Consider the following 20,032-nt stretch of genomic DNA (forward strand, 5'->3'; position numbering starts at 1 on the left):
CAAGATAGAGTTGGTGAAGGGTGGTTATGATTAAATTGCCACCATGGCAAAGGTAAATGAAGAGGCAGTGATTGACTTTGGGACATAGGTTATTGACCTTCATCTTTGTTTTACTATCATGTCTTGGCTAACTTTGCTGCAGCTAGAATGTGGTTGCTGGAGTAGCAGGGCTAGGAGTTCCATGACTCTGTCTTACAGCATCCTTCCTCATCTCCCTGGGTTCTCTTACTCTAAACTTTTCCTTCCATTCCCCTACATTTTTTTCCTGAGAAAATCCTTCAAGAGCTATTCACCAGGGGTGCCTGGGTGGCTCAGGTGGTTAAACATCTAACTCTTGGTTTCATATCAGATCATGATCATAGGGTCTTGGAGTTGACCTCTCTGCTCAGCTTGGAGTGTATTTGAGATTCTTCCTTTCTGTCTCCCTCTCCCTCTCCCCGCTTGCATGCACATGCATGCTCTCTCTCACTCTCTCTCTCTCAAATGCATAAATAAAAATCTTAAAAAGAAAAAAGCTTTCACCAGTATTGGTATCTGAAAAGCCAGATACCCAGGTAGGGAGGTACCGAGGAAATATGCTATGTAAAAGAAAGCAGCCTCAAAGATCCCCTTTTGTAGGATTCTATTTGTATGAAATGTCAAGGAATAAGCAAATCTATATAGAGAAAGTAAATTAGTGGTTGCTTAGGGATGGGGGAAATTGGGAGTTTCTTTTTGGGGTGATGAAAATATTTTAAAATTAATTATGTTGATGCTGCACAATTCTGTGAATATACCAAAAACCATTGAATTATACACTTTGTATGAGTGAATTCCATGGTATGTGAATTGTATTTCAAAAAAGCTATTCTTAAAAAAAAGAAACCCCAGTTAGATGAGAAGTTGGCATTGTATAATGACTAAGCACATGGGCTTGAGTGCTAGGGAGATTTGGGTTAAAATCCTAACCAAACCACATATTCGTTGTGTGATGCTGGCATGCTACCTCTTCCCTCAAACGGCAGAAAACAGTAGTATCTGGATAAGAGGATTCTTGTGAGATTAATGGTCTCATACATTTGGAGCCCTTAACACTGTGCCTGGACAGCACAAGCACTCAGTAAGTACCTGGTTTTAAGTGGCTTCCTTTCTCTTGGAAGTTCTTAGCCCTTTGTGTTATCTAGGCCCTAAGAAGTATGACACTGATTGATGTAAGTCTCCCCTACTGGATTCTAAGCCTTTTGCAGGCTCTGACTTCTTTCAGTTAACTTAGCTTCTAGTATCTATTCCTATGCCTAGTAGGTGCTAAATATTTATCTGCAGAATTGAACTGAATATGCTTGGCTTCTACACTAGATTGGAAGCTTCTTGAGTACCCTGACTTATGTTTGTACCCTACAGGATCTATATAAGCAGAAGCAGATACAGATACTGATGATCTATCTCTAGCCACTACTGAGATAGATCTTGTAGATTGATCTAACATCAAACTCTTTTCATTGGTGAGCAAATGAAATTTCGAATTCCTTAAGACAGATTTCTGTTGATCACCTCCCCAAACTCCTTTCTTGCCTCCCTCTTTCCAGTCTTCCTGGCTGTCAGTGTTCTGATATTATTTGAGTGTTTAGGAGTGAATCTTGTGTAGCCTAAACTGATCCTTCTATTTCCATCCTTCTTGCCAGATGTAAGTGATGCATTCTGGCTAATGAGATGTGAAGGGAAGTCAGAGGAAGCTTTCCTTCCTTTTAAAAAGAGATAGAGGAGGAGTCTCTGGTTGTTGCAGAGTAGGGCGGCGAGGTTTGGAGACAGGGCAGACAGCGTGGCTCAGGGGAGGACAAGCTAAGAAAGATACAAGAGCAAAATGGAAAGACTGTGGGTGTTTAATGAAGTGTTGGCCACTGATGTAACCAATGCTGGATTTTAAACTTTTGTTATATGGGATAATAAACCCCACATTGTCTCAGTCATCCTACTTAGAATTTCTGCTGGTTGTCACTGAAAAGTTTCGTGACACACTTTTCCATTTGCTGTTCCCACTTCCTTTTTTTAAAACCCTGGAGGTGGAACCATTCAGGGGAAGAGAAAAGGCATTACAAACCAGAGGACTGAGGAAACCACGAGAAATCCATAAATAATTAACCAGATATTATTCTATATTTATTATTCATACCTCACACCTCACCTACTGTAACCATTTAAAGAGAGATTCATGTGTTCACAGCCTCAAAGACAACTCTTTGATCATAAACACCAGGTGGAAAAAGAGCATATTTTCACAAAAGTAAAAAACATGTACATATAAGAGCCACCAGGGAGAAGTGTGCATCTGGCCTTATGTACGTTTTGGCTGCTGTGGCGCATGGTGATGTCAGAGGCACGAGGGGACACTTCCAGAGGCTCTGTAACCAGGGAGGGGAGGAGGTCTTTGGTGCCAGAAGGAATCGCTGTAAAAGTACCGTAGGAGGAGGAACCCGAGTGGGACGTGGAAGGAAGAGGGAAACTTACTCAGGGCACGTGGTGTAGCACCTGCCTTTGTGGAGGAAGACAGGGAAGTCTGGCCAAGTCTGGCACTTTGTGCAAAGATTGGCTCCGGAGCAGGATGCGCAGTCCTCGGTGCAGTTCTCACAACTGCCATTCCTTGCCGAGGGCCAGGTGCCTTCGGGACAGGAGGAGACGCAGGCCTGGGCCAGCAGATAGGTGCCTAGAAACCCAGGGAAGGAGGCAGAGCAGACGGTCATCGGTGTGCCTGGTCCAACGGCGCACACGACCATGCAGAGAACCGATGCTCACAACTGCTGTTTTAAACCTCTCCAAAGGCCTACATATGTGCAACACTTAATTCCAGCAAACCAAAGTATTTATTAGTGATGCTCAGTCTTCCACATTGAGTTAAATCTCCAGAAAAGAAATAGACAGTGGGAGGCTTTTGCCTTGTTTCTTTTACTTTCCTACTGGTATTGGTGTAGGTCCCTCCGGGGCCTCCCTTTGCCCATTTGAGTTATTCACACCATCGCCTGTCTTCCTGTAAGGCAGTTACCCCTGTGCGGCTCGATGGTGTCTATTCTGCTTCCCCAAAGCCTCTCCCGCTCGACACTAACATAGAAGATAACATATCCATCCAACGCCACCTGGAGTGGGCAGTCCATCTTTTTATCTTTTTATTTTTATTACTTATTTATTTAAATTCAATTAGCCAACATATAGCATATCATTAGTTTCAGATGCTGTGTTCAATAATTCATCAATTGCCCATCACACCCAGTGCTCATCACATCATGTGCCCCTGCTTATGCCCATCTGGCTCTTCATTTTTAATTGGAAAAAAATGGGGTAACATCATTATTGAGGAAAATGATTTTAAAATCACCCTCGACTCCAAAATCCCAAGAAAATTCCTTCAATATCTGTTTGTAAACTTTTATATTTCATACTTTTAAACGGTTTTGCCTCCCATCCCACTATGAACATTGCACATTCCCACACAATGACCACTTTAATGGTCACTTTTAATTCTTAAATTCTCAATAGTGATGTTAATAAAATACCTCCTGAATTCAGGGAAGTTGTTTCTGATGTTTTGTTATTATAGAGGATGAAGCAGTTCATCTGTTGAGCTGTTAGGTTGTACTTGAGTTTTTTTTTTCCTCCTCTAAATTCAGAAATGAAGAAGGGAAGAATGGGTAGGGTATTTACCCTCCCCTGGAGTCTCTACCCTAAGTTCTCTTGTTTTGGCTAATGTGCTTTAAAGAGTAGTGGAACCCCTAGAAATGTCAGGTACCCAGAGACCCTAACAAAATCTGTGGCCAAATCAACAGATAAGTTCATCACGTCTTTGGATAAGAACATTAACATTTTTCTTTTCTTTTCTTTTCTTCTTTTTTTTCTTTTTGTCTTTTGAAAGCCAGTTGCTTTTAGTTTTTTTTTTTTTAATATTTTATTTTTAAGTAATCTCTACACCCAACATGGGGCTTGAACTTACAAGCCCAAGATCAAGAGTTGCATGCTCCACCAACTGAGCCAGCCAGGTGCCCCTGAAAATCAGTTTTTATTAGAGGTCACTCTTTGGGTCCCTGCATTTTTTCCAGGGTATCTAGTGTGACAGGAACAGTGAGGAGACTCGATCAAATCCTGCAAACCTTTTACATAATGATGCTGATGTACATGAGAGACAGTGAATTGGCTTGGCCACTGCCACCTCTTGGCATATTCCACACTGACCTTTTGGACATGAAGTGCACTGGGTTGCAGATTCACCACAGGTTTTACAAGAAGGATGGCATGGCTGGTGTCCTCTCAAAATGTCTGTGTAGGGACAGAAACCAGAAGTCAGTGTCCTTTGAACAGGTTCATACATTGTATTAACATGTTGGAAAGGATCTCATGTGTAATCCTTCCTGCCCTGAATAGAACCTCTTCAATTTTGCATTGGTTAAACACTGGTACCCGCTCATTACCTGCACGGTAGACTTTATTCATTTATTTTTTCTCTTTCTTCCAATGGATTATCAAGACATTGTTTGCAAACGTCCAGTGACAGGATTAAGGCCTTTCTGAAGGCCTTAAATACAAGGAGGCTGTTTGAACTAACCAGTGTTCCTTCTTTCATATATTAGAAATCTGTAGGAGTGTGTGCTGTGTGTATGCAGGCATGAAAGAATTTTCTAGTTAAAGGTCATCACTTCTCTCCTCAAGATTCTTAGGTGACCATTTCTCTTCACTCCAAGATGATAACAGAATTCATTGTGTCTTTTGTAGAGTAACTTTTTCTTTCCTTCCTCTCTGCACTCCCCCACCCCCCTTTTCTTGTTCTTTGGAACCAGGTTTCATAATCGGTCGATGTTTCGGTTTCTGTGTTCTTCAGAGTAGCCACTGTGAAATGCAAACTTAAATTTATCTCCTCCTAAATCATCATTAAACATTCACATAATGGAACCACCTGTGAGCTTTCTGGTCGATCAGGTGATCTGTAGGCCATCCCAGGTCAAGGCACCATTAACCTGGGAAACACTAGAGGCATTCTTTTCTGCCTCCCCCCCCCACCCCAACTTGAGAGCATTAGGTGGCCAGGCTTTTCCAGAGAGTCAGCAAGTCCACAGGACAATGTCAAAGAGCTACAGACTAGCCTTAGTGGCATCACTCAGTGAGTACATGAGATCTTGATTGAATCTCTGGAGCTGCTTGGGAATCAGCATGAGTCTCACAGGAGAAAATTTGAAAAAGAAGTTCTAGCTCAGGATGTGTGATATGAATGACCCTGACCCTCAGTCAATTGTTCTTGTTGGCATCTCCCCATCCCTCTCCCTTCCTTCCCTCCCTCTCTCGCTTCCCACTCCTTCCTGCTTCTCCTGAGAGTCAGTCTGACACAGTTGGTTCTGTAGTCACACCTGCCTTCAGAGCCCAGCTGTGCTGCTTACAGGAGGGTAACCATGGATACGGTAATTAAACTCAGTCCTATTTTCCATGCCTCTAGAATGAGAGCAAATGGTGGTTCCCTTACAGAACTGTCGTGGGAACTGAATGAAACAGTGTGTGTAACACGCACACACAGTGGCACAGCAAATGCTAGACCTTCTGCTTCCTTCCTGCCAGTTTCCTCTGAGGTTACCCTTCCTCCCCATTTCCCAGCCTTGGACTTGAGTTCTCTTTTCCCTCCATTCAATATGGAGTGACACCAGGGGGCATTGCTTGGTTTCTCTGAAGGCTTGGTTAATTAGCTGCAGAGATTTGCCACAGAGAAAACTAGATCCAGGGGTAGGTAGGTAGACAGACAGATTGGTGTGGGTGTAGATATAGACAGATAAACATCAATGACCATCCTGCCATGCTAAGTGTCAGTTCTCTTCCTAATCTGGAGAAAGAAATATACCCTGGTTTTCCAGAAGACTGACTCACTGGTGAACGGTCCCTTGTGGGAGCTGGGAAGAGTTCAATTAGCCTTGTGCACAGCAGTACCAGGCATAGGAACCTCACAAGAGACAGCAGGAATCTCCACAGGACCTAGTGTCTCCCCGAAGGCCTTTTAAACCAGCAATTCCACTTTTGTGTAAATAATTGAAGGAAATGAAATCATAGTCCTCAAGGGGTACCTGTACTTCCATGTTCACTGCAATAGTCAAGACATGGAAACCACCTAAGTGTCCATCGGTGGATGAATGCATAAGGAAGATGTGGTATATGTATACAAAGAAACACTATTTAGCCATAAAAAAGGAGATTTTGCCATTTGCAACAAATGGATAAATCTTGAGCATTATGCTAAGTGAAACACGTCAGAGCAAGAAAGACAAATACTGTGTGATTTCACTTCTGTGTGGAACCTAAAAAGAACCCAAACTCCTAGAGTAGATTGGTGGTGGCCCTGGGTAGGGTAGGGGTAGGGGTCAGAGGAATGGATGAAAGGACACCAAAAGGTACAGACTTCCAGTTATAAGATGAAAAAGTGCTGGGGCTGTAACGTCCAGCATGATGTCTATAGCTAATACTCTTGTATATGTGAAAGTTGCTGAGAGAGTAGCTCTTAAAAGTTCTCACCACACACACACAAACACACACACACACACGCACACGCACACACACAAGGTAATGTTAACACTACGGTGGTAATCATTTTACCATATATACATACATCAAATCATCACATCATACATGTTAAGCCCGCCCAATGTTACATGTCAATTATATTTCAATGGAATGAAAAGCAAGATACTTCATGTCTGAGAGGAGTTCTTAAAAAAATAATAGCAAAATAATACTTATCAGATACCTTGAAAATCTTTAGTATTGTATATTGAGGCCAATGGCCAAATTTTTCCCCCTCCAGGTATTGAATTTATCATTTTTATACTAAACTTTTTTACTTAGAAAGATATGAGATTTTAATGAACTTTCTCAGTTTTTATTAAATATAACGTATATATCTACATATATGCATGTGTTTATAATTACATACGTCTCACATTCTGGCAATTTGGTATTTTACTGTGAAACGCTGGTTATAAAATTCTGTAATGCCAGCATGCTACCACTAGAGGGAGATCTGTACACACAGTTAACAGCAATTACGTGCGGCAACGGATTGTCCCTGCCAGACAGGGACTTTTTTCATAAAAGATTAGTGATTTAATCACAACAAGTAAAATTTGACCTTGAGCATAGTTTTTCTTTTCTTTTCTTTTTTTTTTCTTTTTCCACTCCAGAAATTCTGGACTGGACAAGACCTCAAAGAAAAAAAAATTACCCTGACCAGGAAAATGTAGTGTCTCTTCTTCAGAAACGACTATAGCTAAACCATATAAAACAGAAGTTTTATTTTTAAAAACTTTGTTTTAAATAAGCAATACTAACACAGTTTAAAAAAAAACAACAAAACCGAATAAAGGGAATATATCATGAAAAAGTACCTCTCCGTCTTTTTCATATAAACTATATCTATTCACACTGTTTATCACATTGCTTTTTTTTTTTTTTTGTAATGTATTTTTGGGCCCATTCTCTCTGGCTATATAAAGAACTCCCTCATTCTTCTTTATGACTCTATATTGTTCCATTGCATGGATGTATCATAGTTCATTTTTCTAACTGAGAACTCTTGGTGACCACTTAGTGTTTATTTATTTTTTCCAATCTCAGCTCTTCCAAATAACACTACAGTGACAGGGAAGGCAAAAAGCGCTCTTCCAGCCTATTCTTATAGATCTGCAGGACCAGAGCCTTCTCTTTCTCTTGATAGCCTCTCCCAGAGATAACCACTCAGCACATCAGGAATGCTCTTAAATGCTCCAGAAAGTTCCATTGCTGAATTTCCTCCCAGTCTTTGGCCTTTGAGTGCCTACGTTGTGGTCACCACCTCTTTCTGTTTTCCTTTTAGGAATTCTGCACCCTATTTCCTCCTCGTAGCCCAGCTTCTTGGGTTAGTTTCTATATCACAAAGGTTTTTGATTCAGTGCGATTGTCTTCTCCCTACTTCCCTGTTACCTCTTTTGATTTGAAACTTCCGCCGTGGCTTCTGTGGCAGGCTCTTCACCAAAGATGGACTTGCAGTGGGCACAGGCTCTTTTTTTATTAAAACAAAAAAACAAACAAAAAAAACAAAATAAAGTGTTTTATTTTTTTAATGCAAGAAAGATAAAGGTCAGTTTTGCCTCTCACCTTACCACTCAGAAATGCCAGAGATGTGTTCTTCAGCCCGTAGGTTTCCCATCTTCATATTGAATGTGAGTGTATAATTACACATGTATGTGTGCATGTAATCATCTATGTCTTCTGCATATACCATACTGACCATTTTGCATTTGATATTATTTTATAGGCATTTTTGCTATTAAAATTCTTCATACACTGTATTTTTAATTGTTTATGTATTTGCATGAACCGTAATTCACTTAATTTTTTTCTTTTGTTACATTTTTAGATTGCTCCATCCCCCTCTTTTTTTGGTTATTATAAATAACTCTGTTATTGACATCTTTATACACATTATTAAGTCAGGACTCTGCTTGGCTCTTAGGCATCCCAGCTGACCATTATTTGCTGCCTTCTTTCTGGAACTATTTTTTCCCTGACCCAGGCTCCCCAAATTACTTGCTTTCTCATGACAGGGAAGATTGTTTTAAAAGTGAACTAGTGTTTCCTGTGTGAAGACAGGGTCAGGTTAAAGGGTTGGGGAGTAGTATAACTTTTATTGTGTCTTATTCTGTCCTGGGAGCTTTCTGTGTGTTCTCTCATTTAATTCTCAGATGACCTTGGCTGAAATAGTTCCATGTTCCTATTTTATGGGTGAGGGATTCGGACAAGATGAGTAACTTGTTCAAAGTCACACAGTTAGTAAAGAAGAGAGCCAGGATTTGAATTCTGGTACGCTGAACTCTAAAGCCTACATGCACTAGAGAGACTTTTTAGTGATTTAATTGGGATTTTAAAATAGTTGGGAAAGAGGTCAAAGCAGTGGTGTAATATGACTTTTTGGAAAATAAAACAAAAAAACTTGATTTGTAGTGTTTGCCAATTTCTGTGGTGTAAATACTCTCACCATAATGGATGTCAACCTGCCAGTGGTTTAGTGATCCCCCAGTGAAATTCCTGGATATTTAACAATCAGTGCAAGTGGAGACAGGTGGTTCCTTCCTGGATCCAGTGGGCCACAGGTAATTATTTACTCATCCAGGGTCATGGGTTTTCTTCACTGAGTTCTGGTTTGTTAATTAAGTAAAAATAATGTTCTTATTTCTAAGTGAGGCAACCAGATAGATAGATAGATATAGATATAGATAGATATAGATATAGATATAGATATAGATATAGATATAGATATAGATATAGATATAGATATATAGAGAGATCTACAAAGTCCTTCTAAAAATCAGATTTTTGTGGCATTCTTAAAGTTCTCTAAGATTCAGTTGCTTACAGGCAACATATCTCCCCACCATTGAGATTTATTTTTTACATATGGCTCTCAGTGTTGTGACTGTTTCTGGAATTCTAGGCTTCCTCCGGGCATAGGAATTAAGATCAAAAGACAGTCTAGTGAGAAATGGTTAGGATGTGGTCAAAGATAAAAAGTTAATTCCCCATGTCTGTACTTTGTAGATTAAACTATCATCATAATATGTAATTGGAGCCTGTGACAAACAAGGTTTTAATCGATGATGGAAATAGGTGGGTAGAGGAAATGTGGAGGAATTATTTCTGGGACTTCCCGGCACTACCAGGGGGAAACCACTTAAGAAAATCCACATGATTTAACAGTAATAGGGTAAACTGTTTCCATTCCCAACAATGGTTTCAGGAAAGCAGCCGAATCTGGGGCGTGCCACACCCGAACGTTTTCACCAATGGTTGCTCTGTGATGCCTGAGTCACTGCTAAAGCCTTTAGCAGCCTATTTAATGTTGGTTCTGCTGTCATGCAGGGACAGTGGGCTGAGTAATCTTCACAATAGATTGTGACTAAGACAGGGGATCCAGTAGGCATCTATGCTTTCATGCAAGGGATTCTTTGCTGGCAGGAAGAACAGAGTTGGGCGGCCATCTTTGGAGATTCCTTTGTCTTGGCTGGAGGATTTACCAGGCATGGCCAACATGTGGGGAAAGCTCCATCCTTGGGCTGGGCTGGGAGGTATTCCCACAGCGTGTGTAATTACAAAGAATGATGGTCCTCTCATTGTAAGTAGCCACCCCACTGAGAGAGGGGTTCAGTGAAATCTAGTTGGATTTTTATTTCAAGGCTATTTCCCCAACACATGCTGGCACAGATGATGGGGGTGGTTGCAGTCTCTGGATGCAAACAAGATCTTATTGTTTCCACTGGGAAGCCATGTGGGTGGAAGAATGGACTGAAGTTTGTCCCATTTCACCTTTTCTACATGGATCTGCGACTGTGTTGAAAACCACAATTCTATACATTGTTGGGGCTCCCTCTGAGTTGACCCATGATGACTGCAACCTGCTTAGCATCATTTTAAAGGTGTGGCTAATTAGTGCCTGTTTTCTGGAACCTTCTGCCCTCCTATTACACCCTCAACTTTGTTTTGTTTTGTTTTGTTTTGTTTTGTTTTGTTTTAAGAGAAGTCAGGAGTAAGATGTAGGCATTGGCTCAATACACCCAGGACTTGAAGGAGTGCATTTCCACTTACTATCTACCTCAGTGGTGTCTAAATTCTGCTGGGGTAGCTGAGCTACCTCCTTACCTTGCTCAGTGAAGAAACAGTTTTTCCTCACTGTTAATAGTCTGCATGTCTGATTTCCTAGATCATAGAAAAGTACAGCCATGTCATTGACTTTATTGCTTTTGTCCAGCCATGAGAAACATTCTCATCTGCTTCCCAAATCCCTTATTAGTGCTGGATCCCCAAATGGACTAACTTCTTCCTTTCTTCAAAAAACACTATATTTTGACAGTAGAAAATGCAGAGGGGTGGGTGTGGTGCTCTGACAAAGGGGAACAATCAAGGCTTGATTTCTGCTTGCAAAGTGCGTAGTCCAGTTGAAAGGGACGTGTAATCATTTGGGGAATCAAATCTGCTCTGACTCTTGGCTCCCTGGACCTTTTCATCATCTGGATGCCAGATAAAATACAGATGTTCTGAGCTAGAAACACAGCACCAGACTATTTTCCTCTTGGCTTGCACTGCCTCTTAAATGCCTGAATGCCAGACAAACTCGTTTTCAGCATTTGGGTCCAGCTATAATTCACAGAAGATATCCCAGTCTGGATTGAATGATTGTCTTCCCAGCTATGTCTCTGAAACTGGCCCATGTTCTCCGTGGCCCTTGGCTGCTGGGTTTGTGATGGTCTCTGAGTTGCTTTTCCTTTAAGTCACACATGGTGACACTGTCGTGGTGGATAGTCGTCATGGATGTCCCTCCTCTGAAATCCAGCAAGAGCCTTTCTCCTGCCTGGGATCTATCTGTCTCCCCAGCCCATTGAAGACTCATCCTGGGCAGACCTCCTCTGCTGCTGCACTGAAATGACCTTTTTTTTTAAAAACAAATCCTTGCCTTGAAATCAAACGGGAGAGCATCCCTTGTTTTCATGAGCATCTCTGCATAGAATGTGAGTCAGATTTTTCCAGCAGGAAGAGGGTTTTGTTTTTTAACCACCAGAGACACAGAGAGGTAATTGGAGTTTGTAACTACCTTGCAGAGAGGTCACTGGAGTTTGTAGCTTCTTTGGAAGGAAGCCTGTGACTGAGGCTCCTGTGTGAGGAGGTCAGTATTGAAGATGCAGGTAGGAATGAACATGCACAAGCCTTTACTATTATATTGCAAGCTTCCACACCCTTCCTCCTGCCCCCTTCAAAAATCCCCACTTTCCTTATCTGCAACTGGAGGAAGACTTTTATTTTATTTGAAAGACAGGGGAGGGGCAGAGGGAAGAGGAAGGGAGAGAGAGACACTCAAGCAGACTCCCCATTGAATGTAGAGCCGGACTCAAGGCTCAATTTCATGACCTGGGGACCATGACCTGAGCCAAAATCAAGAATTACATGCTTAATCAACTGAGCCACCCAGGCACGCTTGGAGGGGAGCTTTTAAAAGGCAACCTTGAATGATGCTAAGTTCTAATCAGCCAGCCAGATTAGCTGCCTCAGCTTAAGATCTAGTACTTTAGAGTGATTCTTCCTTGCCCAGCTGAAAAAGCCCACCCTTGCCAGTCGTTTTCCTTTCCCTTGGATCAAAGCTACTCTGAAATCTTTGAGACAATGGTCATTGGGCCATTCCCCTACAGTTCTCTCCTTACCTGCTCCGAGGTCTCCTCCACCGGATAGGCACTCCCTGGCCATACCAACGGAAAGGTGTGCCTGGGTTTCCCACCAGGTCAGATGCCAACCAACCACAGCCTCCTACCCAATCCTGCCCAAACTGGATTCCCACTCTGAGCTTTGGTTCACTGCCCTGCCTTTGTCTCTGGGATATCCCAAAAGCAAGTGTTAAGGTGGGGGGAGGCAGGCAGAGAAGGTAGCCAGACACCTGCTCACATTCTACCTCTCTCTTTCTTGGGATGCACATACCATTCCAGAATTTGCCTTCCACGTGGGGCTGGGCAGGACCCACACACGTCCCATGCTGCAGCTGCAGTCCTTCCTGACAGCTGCTGCACTGGTGGGGGCCGAGGCCAACGCAGCTTTTGCAGGCCGGGTGGCAGGGCTCACATTCTCCCACTTCCGGGTTGCCATAGAAGCCAGGGCCACATCTCCTCACACAAGTGCCACCTGCATGAGAACAGAGAGGGGGCATGAGGGTGAGTCCCTGCCGGCTTGGCTTGGTGCTCCATGCAAGGCTGAGGGGAATCTCAGGACCAATTTTTTGTTTGAGTTTGTTTTTATAGAAACCAAAATGACATAAGCCTATTTCAACCAAGAAATGTGTCCTAAATCCAATATTTCAGTCCTCTTTCAACCAAACATTTAAGTTTGCTCAAGGGGCTAAGGGGTTAAGAGCATAGAGTAAAGAGCTTTAAATTCTTAGGGCCTTGGAAGAGAACAAATAAAATGAATCTCTGTGCAGAACTGCTGGGGATCAATGTGGGCTGTCCGCCGCACCATCTCTCCTGCAAACATTCGAGAGCACTGGACTGTTAGTCCCTTGACTGGAAGACTCATAGTGTGTTTCTTTCCTACCATCTGGGATTGCCCAAAACCGAAGACAAAGGATCCTGTTTAACTTTTACAGTGCTTAGGAATATATAGCGTGGATTGAGTCTCAAGGCAAGAGTCATGGTTCTGAATATTCCAGGTGATTCGTTCCAAGGCATTTATCTTCAATGTTCCCACCACCCACCCACTTCACTCTTGTTTCCATCAGCTTGGAGATGTTTGAAATTAATTAGTGAACTAGGAACTCTGCTTCAGTAATAAAACCAGAAGGAAGTAGTCCTGGCTAATGTTTATTTTCAAACCAAATTAAAATCCATCCTTGGACAAGAGGCATAGGAAAAGTCTGAAACCAATCAAGCAAGTGCTCTTATTTCTGGATGGGGCTTGGGAGCCTTGTTCTTCCTTTGTGCTATGCCATTCTCGGGCTTACCCAGGAGAAAGAAGCCCTCTTCACACCAGTAGCACTCATGCTGGTCACAGTTGCTACAGTTGGTATCACACGCTTTACATTCAAATTCTTCACTGTAGGTCTTCTCAGGACAGGTTTTATAACAGTGGTGGTCAAACCTAGGGAGGAAGAGATGGAGTTTCTTCCATGAGCTATGTTGATGTATTTCTCTCAACCACCACAATTTAATTTAATTTAATCCTTACATTTGTCTACACATCATTTTTAACAGGTATAGATATTTGGGTTTCAAAGGCAAAAACTTTGTCTTGGTCTATGTATGGTCACTAAGCAAGTCATGAACCACCTTCCTCTGGACCCTGAGGACCCTTCACCCATCAGCTGTGAAGAGGCTGGGGAGAAGGAAAGGGTACTAATATTCATTTATGGAGTATGGATTTTGCATTAAGGCCTCATTTCAACTTCCATGCAATTCCCATATGGTGGCTATTACTTGTCTTGAATTTCTGGTTAAGGGAACTGAGTCTCAAGGTTAAGTACTCAGAGACCCATAGGGAGTTAAAGCCTTACCTGGGATTTGAATAGCTTGTGTGCTTTTGTCACATGGCAATAGGAAGGGGAGGTGATATTGAGACCTACCATCTTTGACTTGTAGAGTTGAATTCAGGGGATGATTCAGAGCTCATAAAGTACCTGCCTTCATCCTGGATTTTCTGACTCCTGATAGGGACAAGGTCTCCATGCAAACACTAGGAAACGGCTCAGTGTTGAGTTCAAGTAACTTACCAAAATGTCTACAACTAGATTATTTATTATTTATTTATTATGATTTTTTATTTATTATGATTTTTATTTATTTATTTGATTTTTTACAGCTAGATTATTAATATTAAGAAGGAAGTGTCTTAGCTTGTACGTATTTATATTTTTATGCATATTATCCCTTCTTATTTTACATTCTAAGTGTTGTATTTCGGACTTGGTTGAATTACAGGCTCATGTGAAGGGGGAGTGGAATCAAGCTGATCTTTGCCCTTTGATGAATTTCAGAGCAACGACAAGGTATCTGAGGAAAGTTTTTATTTCTTCACTAACAACTTCTATTATATAGTGTTTTATTCGCTATCTTCAGAGTTACTAAACCTTCTAAAGGGTTATAAATGCATGTTTCTTGAAACAAGTATCTCATGTTTTACTCTCAGTGATACTGGGCACGTTCTTTCAGTGTGTTTGTCTCTCAAGGGGTTTTCTGGAACCTGCTCATTAGTGGCCAGCAGCACGCAGGAGCAGGGCTGGCTCCAAGGTTGAAGGGGATGCTCCCAGGTGACAGGGGAAGTGGATGCATGTTCGAGGGGTGTGCTCTCATGTCAACATGAGGAAGTGTGCAGTTAGGCTGGAGGGATGCAGTGAAGAGGAACCAGGATGGAGGAACTCCTCGCCCACTTTTTTCTTTCTGTCATCCACTTCTGTGTGGTCACTATTTGAGTCTAAATTCTCCTTTCTTCATTCTTCGAGGAATATTCTGTGCCTCCAACCGTGTGACCTCACCAAAGAATGTTTGCATTTCTGCTGTTGGTCTCTGCCCCAGGTGGTCTGTGGCGGGCTGTGTGCTGGGTAAAGGCCAACTATGAACATGCTGACAGATTGCTTTCTGCTCATTTACTTTCATCTGTACTACCTTATAATAATTAAGTTTGGGGGCCTCTTCTCCATCCTTCCTCCCCTGTTTAAATGGAGCAGTAAATTAAATCAGTAGGTCAAGAATATGGAGATGTAGACCTAGTTAATGTAGAAAGGAACAGGCTACTCTACAAGAGTTGAATGACAACTATACGCTTAGGTAATGATAAGGCTAACTGATTCTTTTTGAATCTTGAGCCCCTCAAATGTGATAGAGGTGAAAGGCAGCGTGGTGACAGGAGGACCCAGCCCACTAAAGTTGAGGCGACCTAAACCTGGACCCCCCCACTGGCTTGTGGTACAACATGAGGAAACCCACAGCCTCTCTGACCTTCAGTTTCTTCCTCTGGAAAGTAACATCAATCCCGTGTCCCTAGCAACATTTGTGGAAAGGTGAAGAGAATAACTGGTGGATGATTTTACCATAAAACTCCCCTGTTCCTAGCATGACAGGGAGGAATTATGCAGCTTATGCATTATTTAGGCCTTCCTTTTCTTCTCCCCTGCCTTCTTATCTTTTCTCCCAAGATAGGCACCAGTGTGCCCTAGGAGGTAGACTAAGATAGGAAGGGGAGGTGATGTTGAGACCTACCATCTTTTACTTGTAGCGTTGAATTGGAGAACTCTGGGAATGATTATTATCTGTGTTTCCTTTAACCTAGTGGTCCATGTCTCTCATTACCCAGAAGATGATTCAGAGCTCATAAAGTACCTGCTTTCATCCTGGACTTTCTGACTCCTGTTAAGGACAAGATCTCCATGCAAACATTTGGAAATAGCTTGCGTGGGGTTGGGTATATTGTTAAAGTTTGTCCATGAATAGCAAGGTCTGAATCCTGGTAACCCATGGCAGGATTCCTAGACACCAGTGTCAGGTTGGGTGACTTCCAGGACCAAGAAAAAGAGGGCCTCCTTTTGAGGCAAGAAAACAGCTGGGCTCTTATTGCTAAATCCAAGAATTGTTCATTAATAGCCTGACAGGGCAGAGTCGCTTCAGGCTGCACGGCCTCTTTGCTTTAATCACTGGATTTAGGATTAAGTCAGTAATGCTTAAACTGCAGAAAAGTTAGTGCCATGAAAAAAAATGCCAGACTTACATGTAATACCCCGTAGTGCATGATGTACACGTTCCTGGATCATCTAGAAGAAAATTATAATAATGAAACATAATAATTACCAAGAGTCCATCATTTGGAAAAATGGGCTTTGGAGAAGTCGTGGCTTGAGACAAACAATCTTATGGGATGTTTCATGAAAGGCACTGTCCAGAAATGATATTTGCACAGATTATACCATTTTTAATTAGCAACAAGATGTATGCTATGACTTAGCTTTATCAAAGCTAGTCAAATAAGAGTTCTCGTGAAGAGTTGGCCCTGATTTTCAAGAAGTATAGTCTCAAGCTCCTAGGTCTTCAAATTGCAGAGTAGGAACCATTCTCATGAAGCATCTCCTGGCTTCTACTGAGGGAAAGGCATCAAACATCCACACATGTGTATTTGGAAGGGGCTATGGGCTCCCTACCCTGAATGGTAGGTTTTCCATGAGCTACCCCAAATGCCTGGCAATATGAGGGATTGTGATCTGGGAGGCTCCTTTGAAACCTGGACAATTATTTTTTTCCAATACAGTATCTACTTTGTGTTGGGTATTTCACAAACCTCTTGAAGAGGTTTACATTACTGTCCTGTTCTCATTAAGTACAATGATTCAATGTGTCCCTTTTGGGTCAGAGAAGGGACTCTTTCCTATACTTTTGGGGACTTAATGAGAGAGAAAGGGCTTTGAGAATCACTAATTCAGTCTATTTCCCTTCGTTGTAACCCTCCCTGAAAGATGCCAATTCCCAGATCCAATTATTAAGGGAATTCTATAATTTCCGTTGGCTGGCCCTGCAAATCCTGTGACTCACAGAGCTACCTCCAGTTAAGTTTCTGTGATATTCCAGTTCTGTGCTTTTCATTCCAATAGGAGATGGAAAAAATAATTACTCCTCTTTAGAATGTGAAGATTGTATGCGACCTTTAACTTTACTTAAACCAAACAAAATTATGTCCTGTGAACTTTGTGCACTGCTTTCCTTTCTAATCTACTCTAGACTCTATTTTGGTTTTCACAAAGTCTGTCCCTCACTCAAATCTTTAGCCAAATGTCCATCTCGGGTTCTCCTAGGGAGGTTGCAAGGCAATACTATTGCATATGACACATCATATGGCTAATGTATTACACCAAAAGTTGTTGTGAAAAATTTCTATGAGAGGCTCTGCCACTTATCCAGGGATTGATAGGACATTCTAGAAATAGCCTAGTGATGATGCAGTGGAGAGGGTACTGGCCTGGGAACTGGGCTATCTGTTTCTAGTTTGAAGTTTTATCCCTGGCTTAACTGCCTTGTGAACTTGCATAAATGTTGCTCTGCTTTGTGGGCTCTGATTTCTGCAGGTACAAAATGATCTGGTTGGAGAAGATGGTTGCTAAGACTCTTCTAAAGTTAAAAATTCTGAAATTGAGTCTAGCGGGGTTTGGCAGTGTATGATCCACACTGGGGCCAGATCCAGCCATGCCCCTTATATAGGAAGGATTGAACAAGAGTCAAGACAGCCAAGGACATAGCCAGACCATGTTATGCAGGAGACCATGATATGCTTACTGTAGGGAAATGGTTTTTGTGTCTGTTAGATGGTGACATGGTTTGTTATAGGGCGACCAGAGCTGGACAGAGAAATGAACCAGAAAGCAGGCTAATTAAGTGATATAAGGAATCTGACGCTAGAGGTACCATGGAAAAGAAAAGCACACCGAAATTCTTAGAATTCCTGAGAGTGTGTAGAGGGGGCTTTATGCATCTATAATCCATTGTTTGGGTATCTGAATCCTTTTTAAGGTGGGGTGCAAATGCCCCAGAGAACACAAGTGGTTCCACTGGGTAAGTTTATTTCCTGCTACAAGTCTATGCTTGCATCTGTATTCTTTTCAGTTCTATTCCTAAATAAGCTGCTACTACTCAGCTCACAGTTGGGTAGCTTACTTTTCCCTGCCTGTCCCCGATGAACATATTTGACTCTGACAGTTTTGCTAATTTGGCAAGGGCTGGGGAAATTCTAATCCTGTTCTCTAATGTTCTGGCCATCCCTCCCATCTAGGAATTTAATGAGTTTGCTCTCTGCTCCTTTAAGCAGGTCACTGATGAAAATGTTAAACAGAACCAAGCCTCAGAAATGTGCATACCAATGTAATCTTGAGTCCAGGGACCTTTCCAGCCCAGATGCACAGTGAATTTGGTACCTTCACAATAGTTTGCATAAATGAATAATGCATAGTACAGGAAGTATGTCTTATAACAGCTTATGAATGCCCATTAGTCTTTCTCATTATTACTGGCTATTCTGAAGAATAAGAATTATTTAAAAAAATTTTCCACCCCAGAAGTTCCACAAGTCAGACATAAGCTAAATGGATTTAGCTTGACCACTGAGAAGCAGCTGTTATGGGATTAAGGAAAGGTAACAGTCCCAAACCTAGAAGTTGACTCTAAGTCAAATTGGCATTTGGATGGTAAGGAGGGTTGGCTTAAGGAGAAAGATGAATTTTCCTGGCTTGTAGTGGTGTGTGTGTGTGTGTTTGGGAGCTGGGGGTGGAAGAGTCTAAACAAGCTAGAATCGTGGACTGTCTTGGTGGTGGTATCCAAAGTTTAAATGTTTAAATAGCTCTGCTTACTTGGTGCTGTCAAACTTTTGAGCTGAGAGAACACAGTCTGAAGGGACATGGGGCAAGTTCAGTCAGAATTCGGAGAGAACCTCACACATTTGGGGAAAAAAAGCCTTCGGAAACAGTTACTGGCTTCCAGCTGCTCACATCCCCACTAAGGAGAATGTATGAGCAGATGCCTTGTCATGATGGAGATACAGCCTACTTTATTGAGAGAACTCTTTCTATTGTAGAAAGAGTTTCTATGGGGTGGGGTGGACAGAACTACAATGTCCCCTCTCTTTGGAGAGGTCTTTGTGATCCTTTGTGTCACTTTTCCATAGTTTCCTTAGCTTTGTCAGTGCTGGGGCTCATGGAAAAGTCATCCTTCTCATGGAGATGTTGACTGCTGCTGTCACCTTCACCCTGTGGTCAACTTACACCCTCTGCCATTTTGTTCTCAGTAATACCTATAGGCTTCATCATTGTATACGGATGGATCAGGGCTACATTAGGAGTTATATACATCAGGGACGCCTGGGTGGCTCAGCGGTTTAGCACCTGCCTTTTGGCCCAGGGTGTGATCCGGGAGTCCTAGGATCGAGTCCCACATCAGGTTCCCTGCATGGAGCCTGCTTCTCCCTTTGCCTCTCTCTCTCTCTCTCTCTCTCTCTGTGTGTGTGTGTGTGTCTCTCATGAATAAATAAATAAAATCTTTTTAAAAAAAGGAGTTACGTAGATCTAACTCACAAAATGCATTGGAAAAGTGGTATTTTAAACTTGAAATGGATCCAAATTGTCAAAATGTCCAGAGAAGAAGAATGTGTTGCTTATGGTTTACATAAACTTGGGAGTCACATAATTAAAGATACATAGAAGCTAAAATTATTCTAATTTGGTTTTCTAAATTATTGTATATTCATTTTTCACTTGAAGGAGACAAAGGAGACATTCTTTTTTTCTAATTTAAAGAATAGCCCTTTATCATTATAATATCTAGATATGCCAGAATTAGCCATGGATCAGGTATATTGGCTGAGTGGAATTGCCTCTGCAAAACTGTGGGGAAAAGTTAAGGTCAGCATAGTTTGTCTTTCAAGATTTATTTTCAGGCTTCTGGATTTCCATCCAGACCCCATGGTAGCCAGGCCTCCTTACCACTGCCCGTTGAAACTGGTCAGT

The 20,032-nt window shown here is 41.9% G+C and overlaps 1 protein-coding gene across 7 annotated transcripts in view; it reads right to left on the reverse strand.

Moving 5' to 3' along the window:
• Window positions 1-20,032, reverse strand: part of PCSK5 (proprotein convertase subtilisin/kexin type 5) — a 446,264-nt gene that overhangs the window by 40,475 nt on the left and 385,757 nt on the right. For 6 of the 7 annotated variants that reach the window (XM_041744555.1, XM_041744551.1, XM_041744559.1 and 3 more), the window contains exons 25-30: window positions 16,261-16,303; window positions 13,505-13,641; window positions 12,490-12,690; window positions 7,954-8,031; window positions 4,198-4,281; window positions 2,485-2,680 (exon numbers count right to left, since the gene is read on the reverse strand). In XM_041744555.1, coding sequence (XP_041600489.1) covers window positions 2,485-2,680; window positions 4,198-4,281; window positions 7,954-8,031; window positions 12,490-12,690; window positions 13,505-13,641; window positions 16,261-16,303 — 739 coding nt within the window. The remainder of the gene's footprint in view (window positions 1-2,484; window positions 2,681-4,197; window positions 4,282-7,953; window positions 8,032-12,489; window positions 12,691-13,504; window positions 13,642-16,260; window positions 16,304-20,032) is intronic. The other variant, XM_041744554.1, reaches the window with a different exon arrangement.

Source organism: Vulpes lagopus, chromosome 2, assembly GCF_018345385.1.
Source record: "Vulpes lagopus strain Blue_001 chromosome 2, ASM1834538v1, whole genome shotgun sequence".
In the NCBI taxonomy this organism is placed as follows: domain Eukaryota; kingdom Metazoa; phylum Chordata; class Mammalia; order Carnivora; family Canidae; genus Vulpes; species Vulpes lagopus.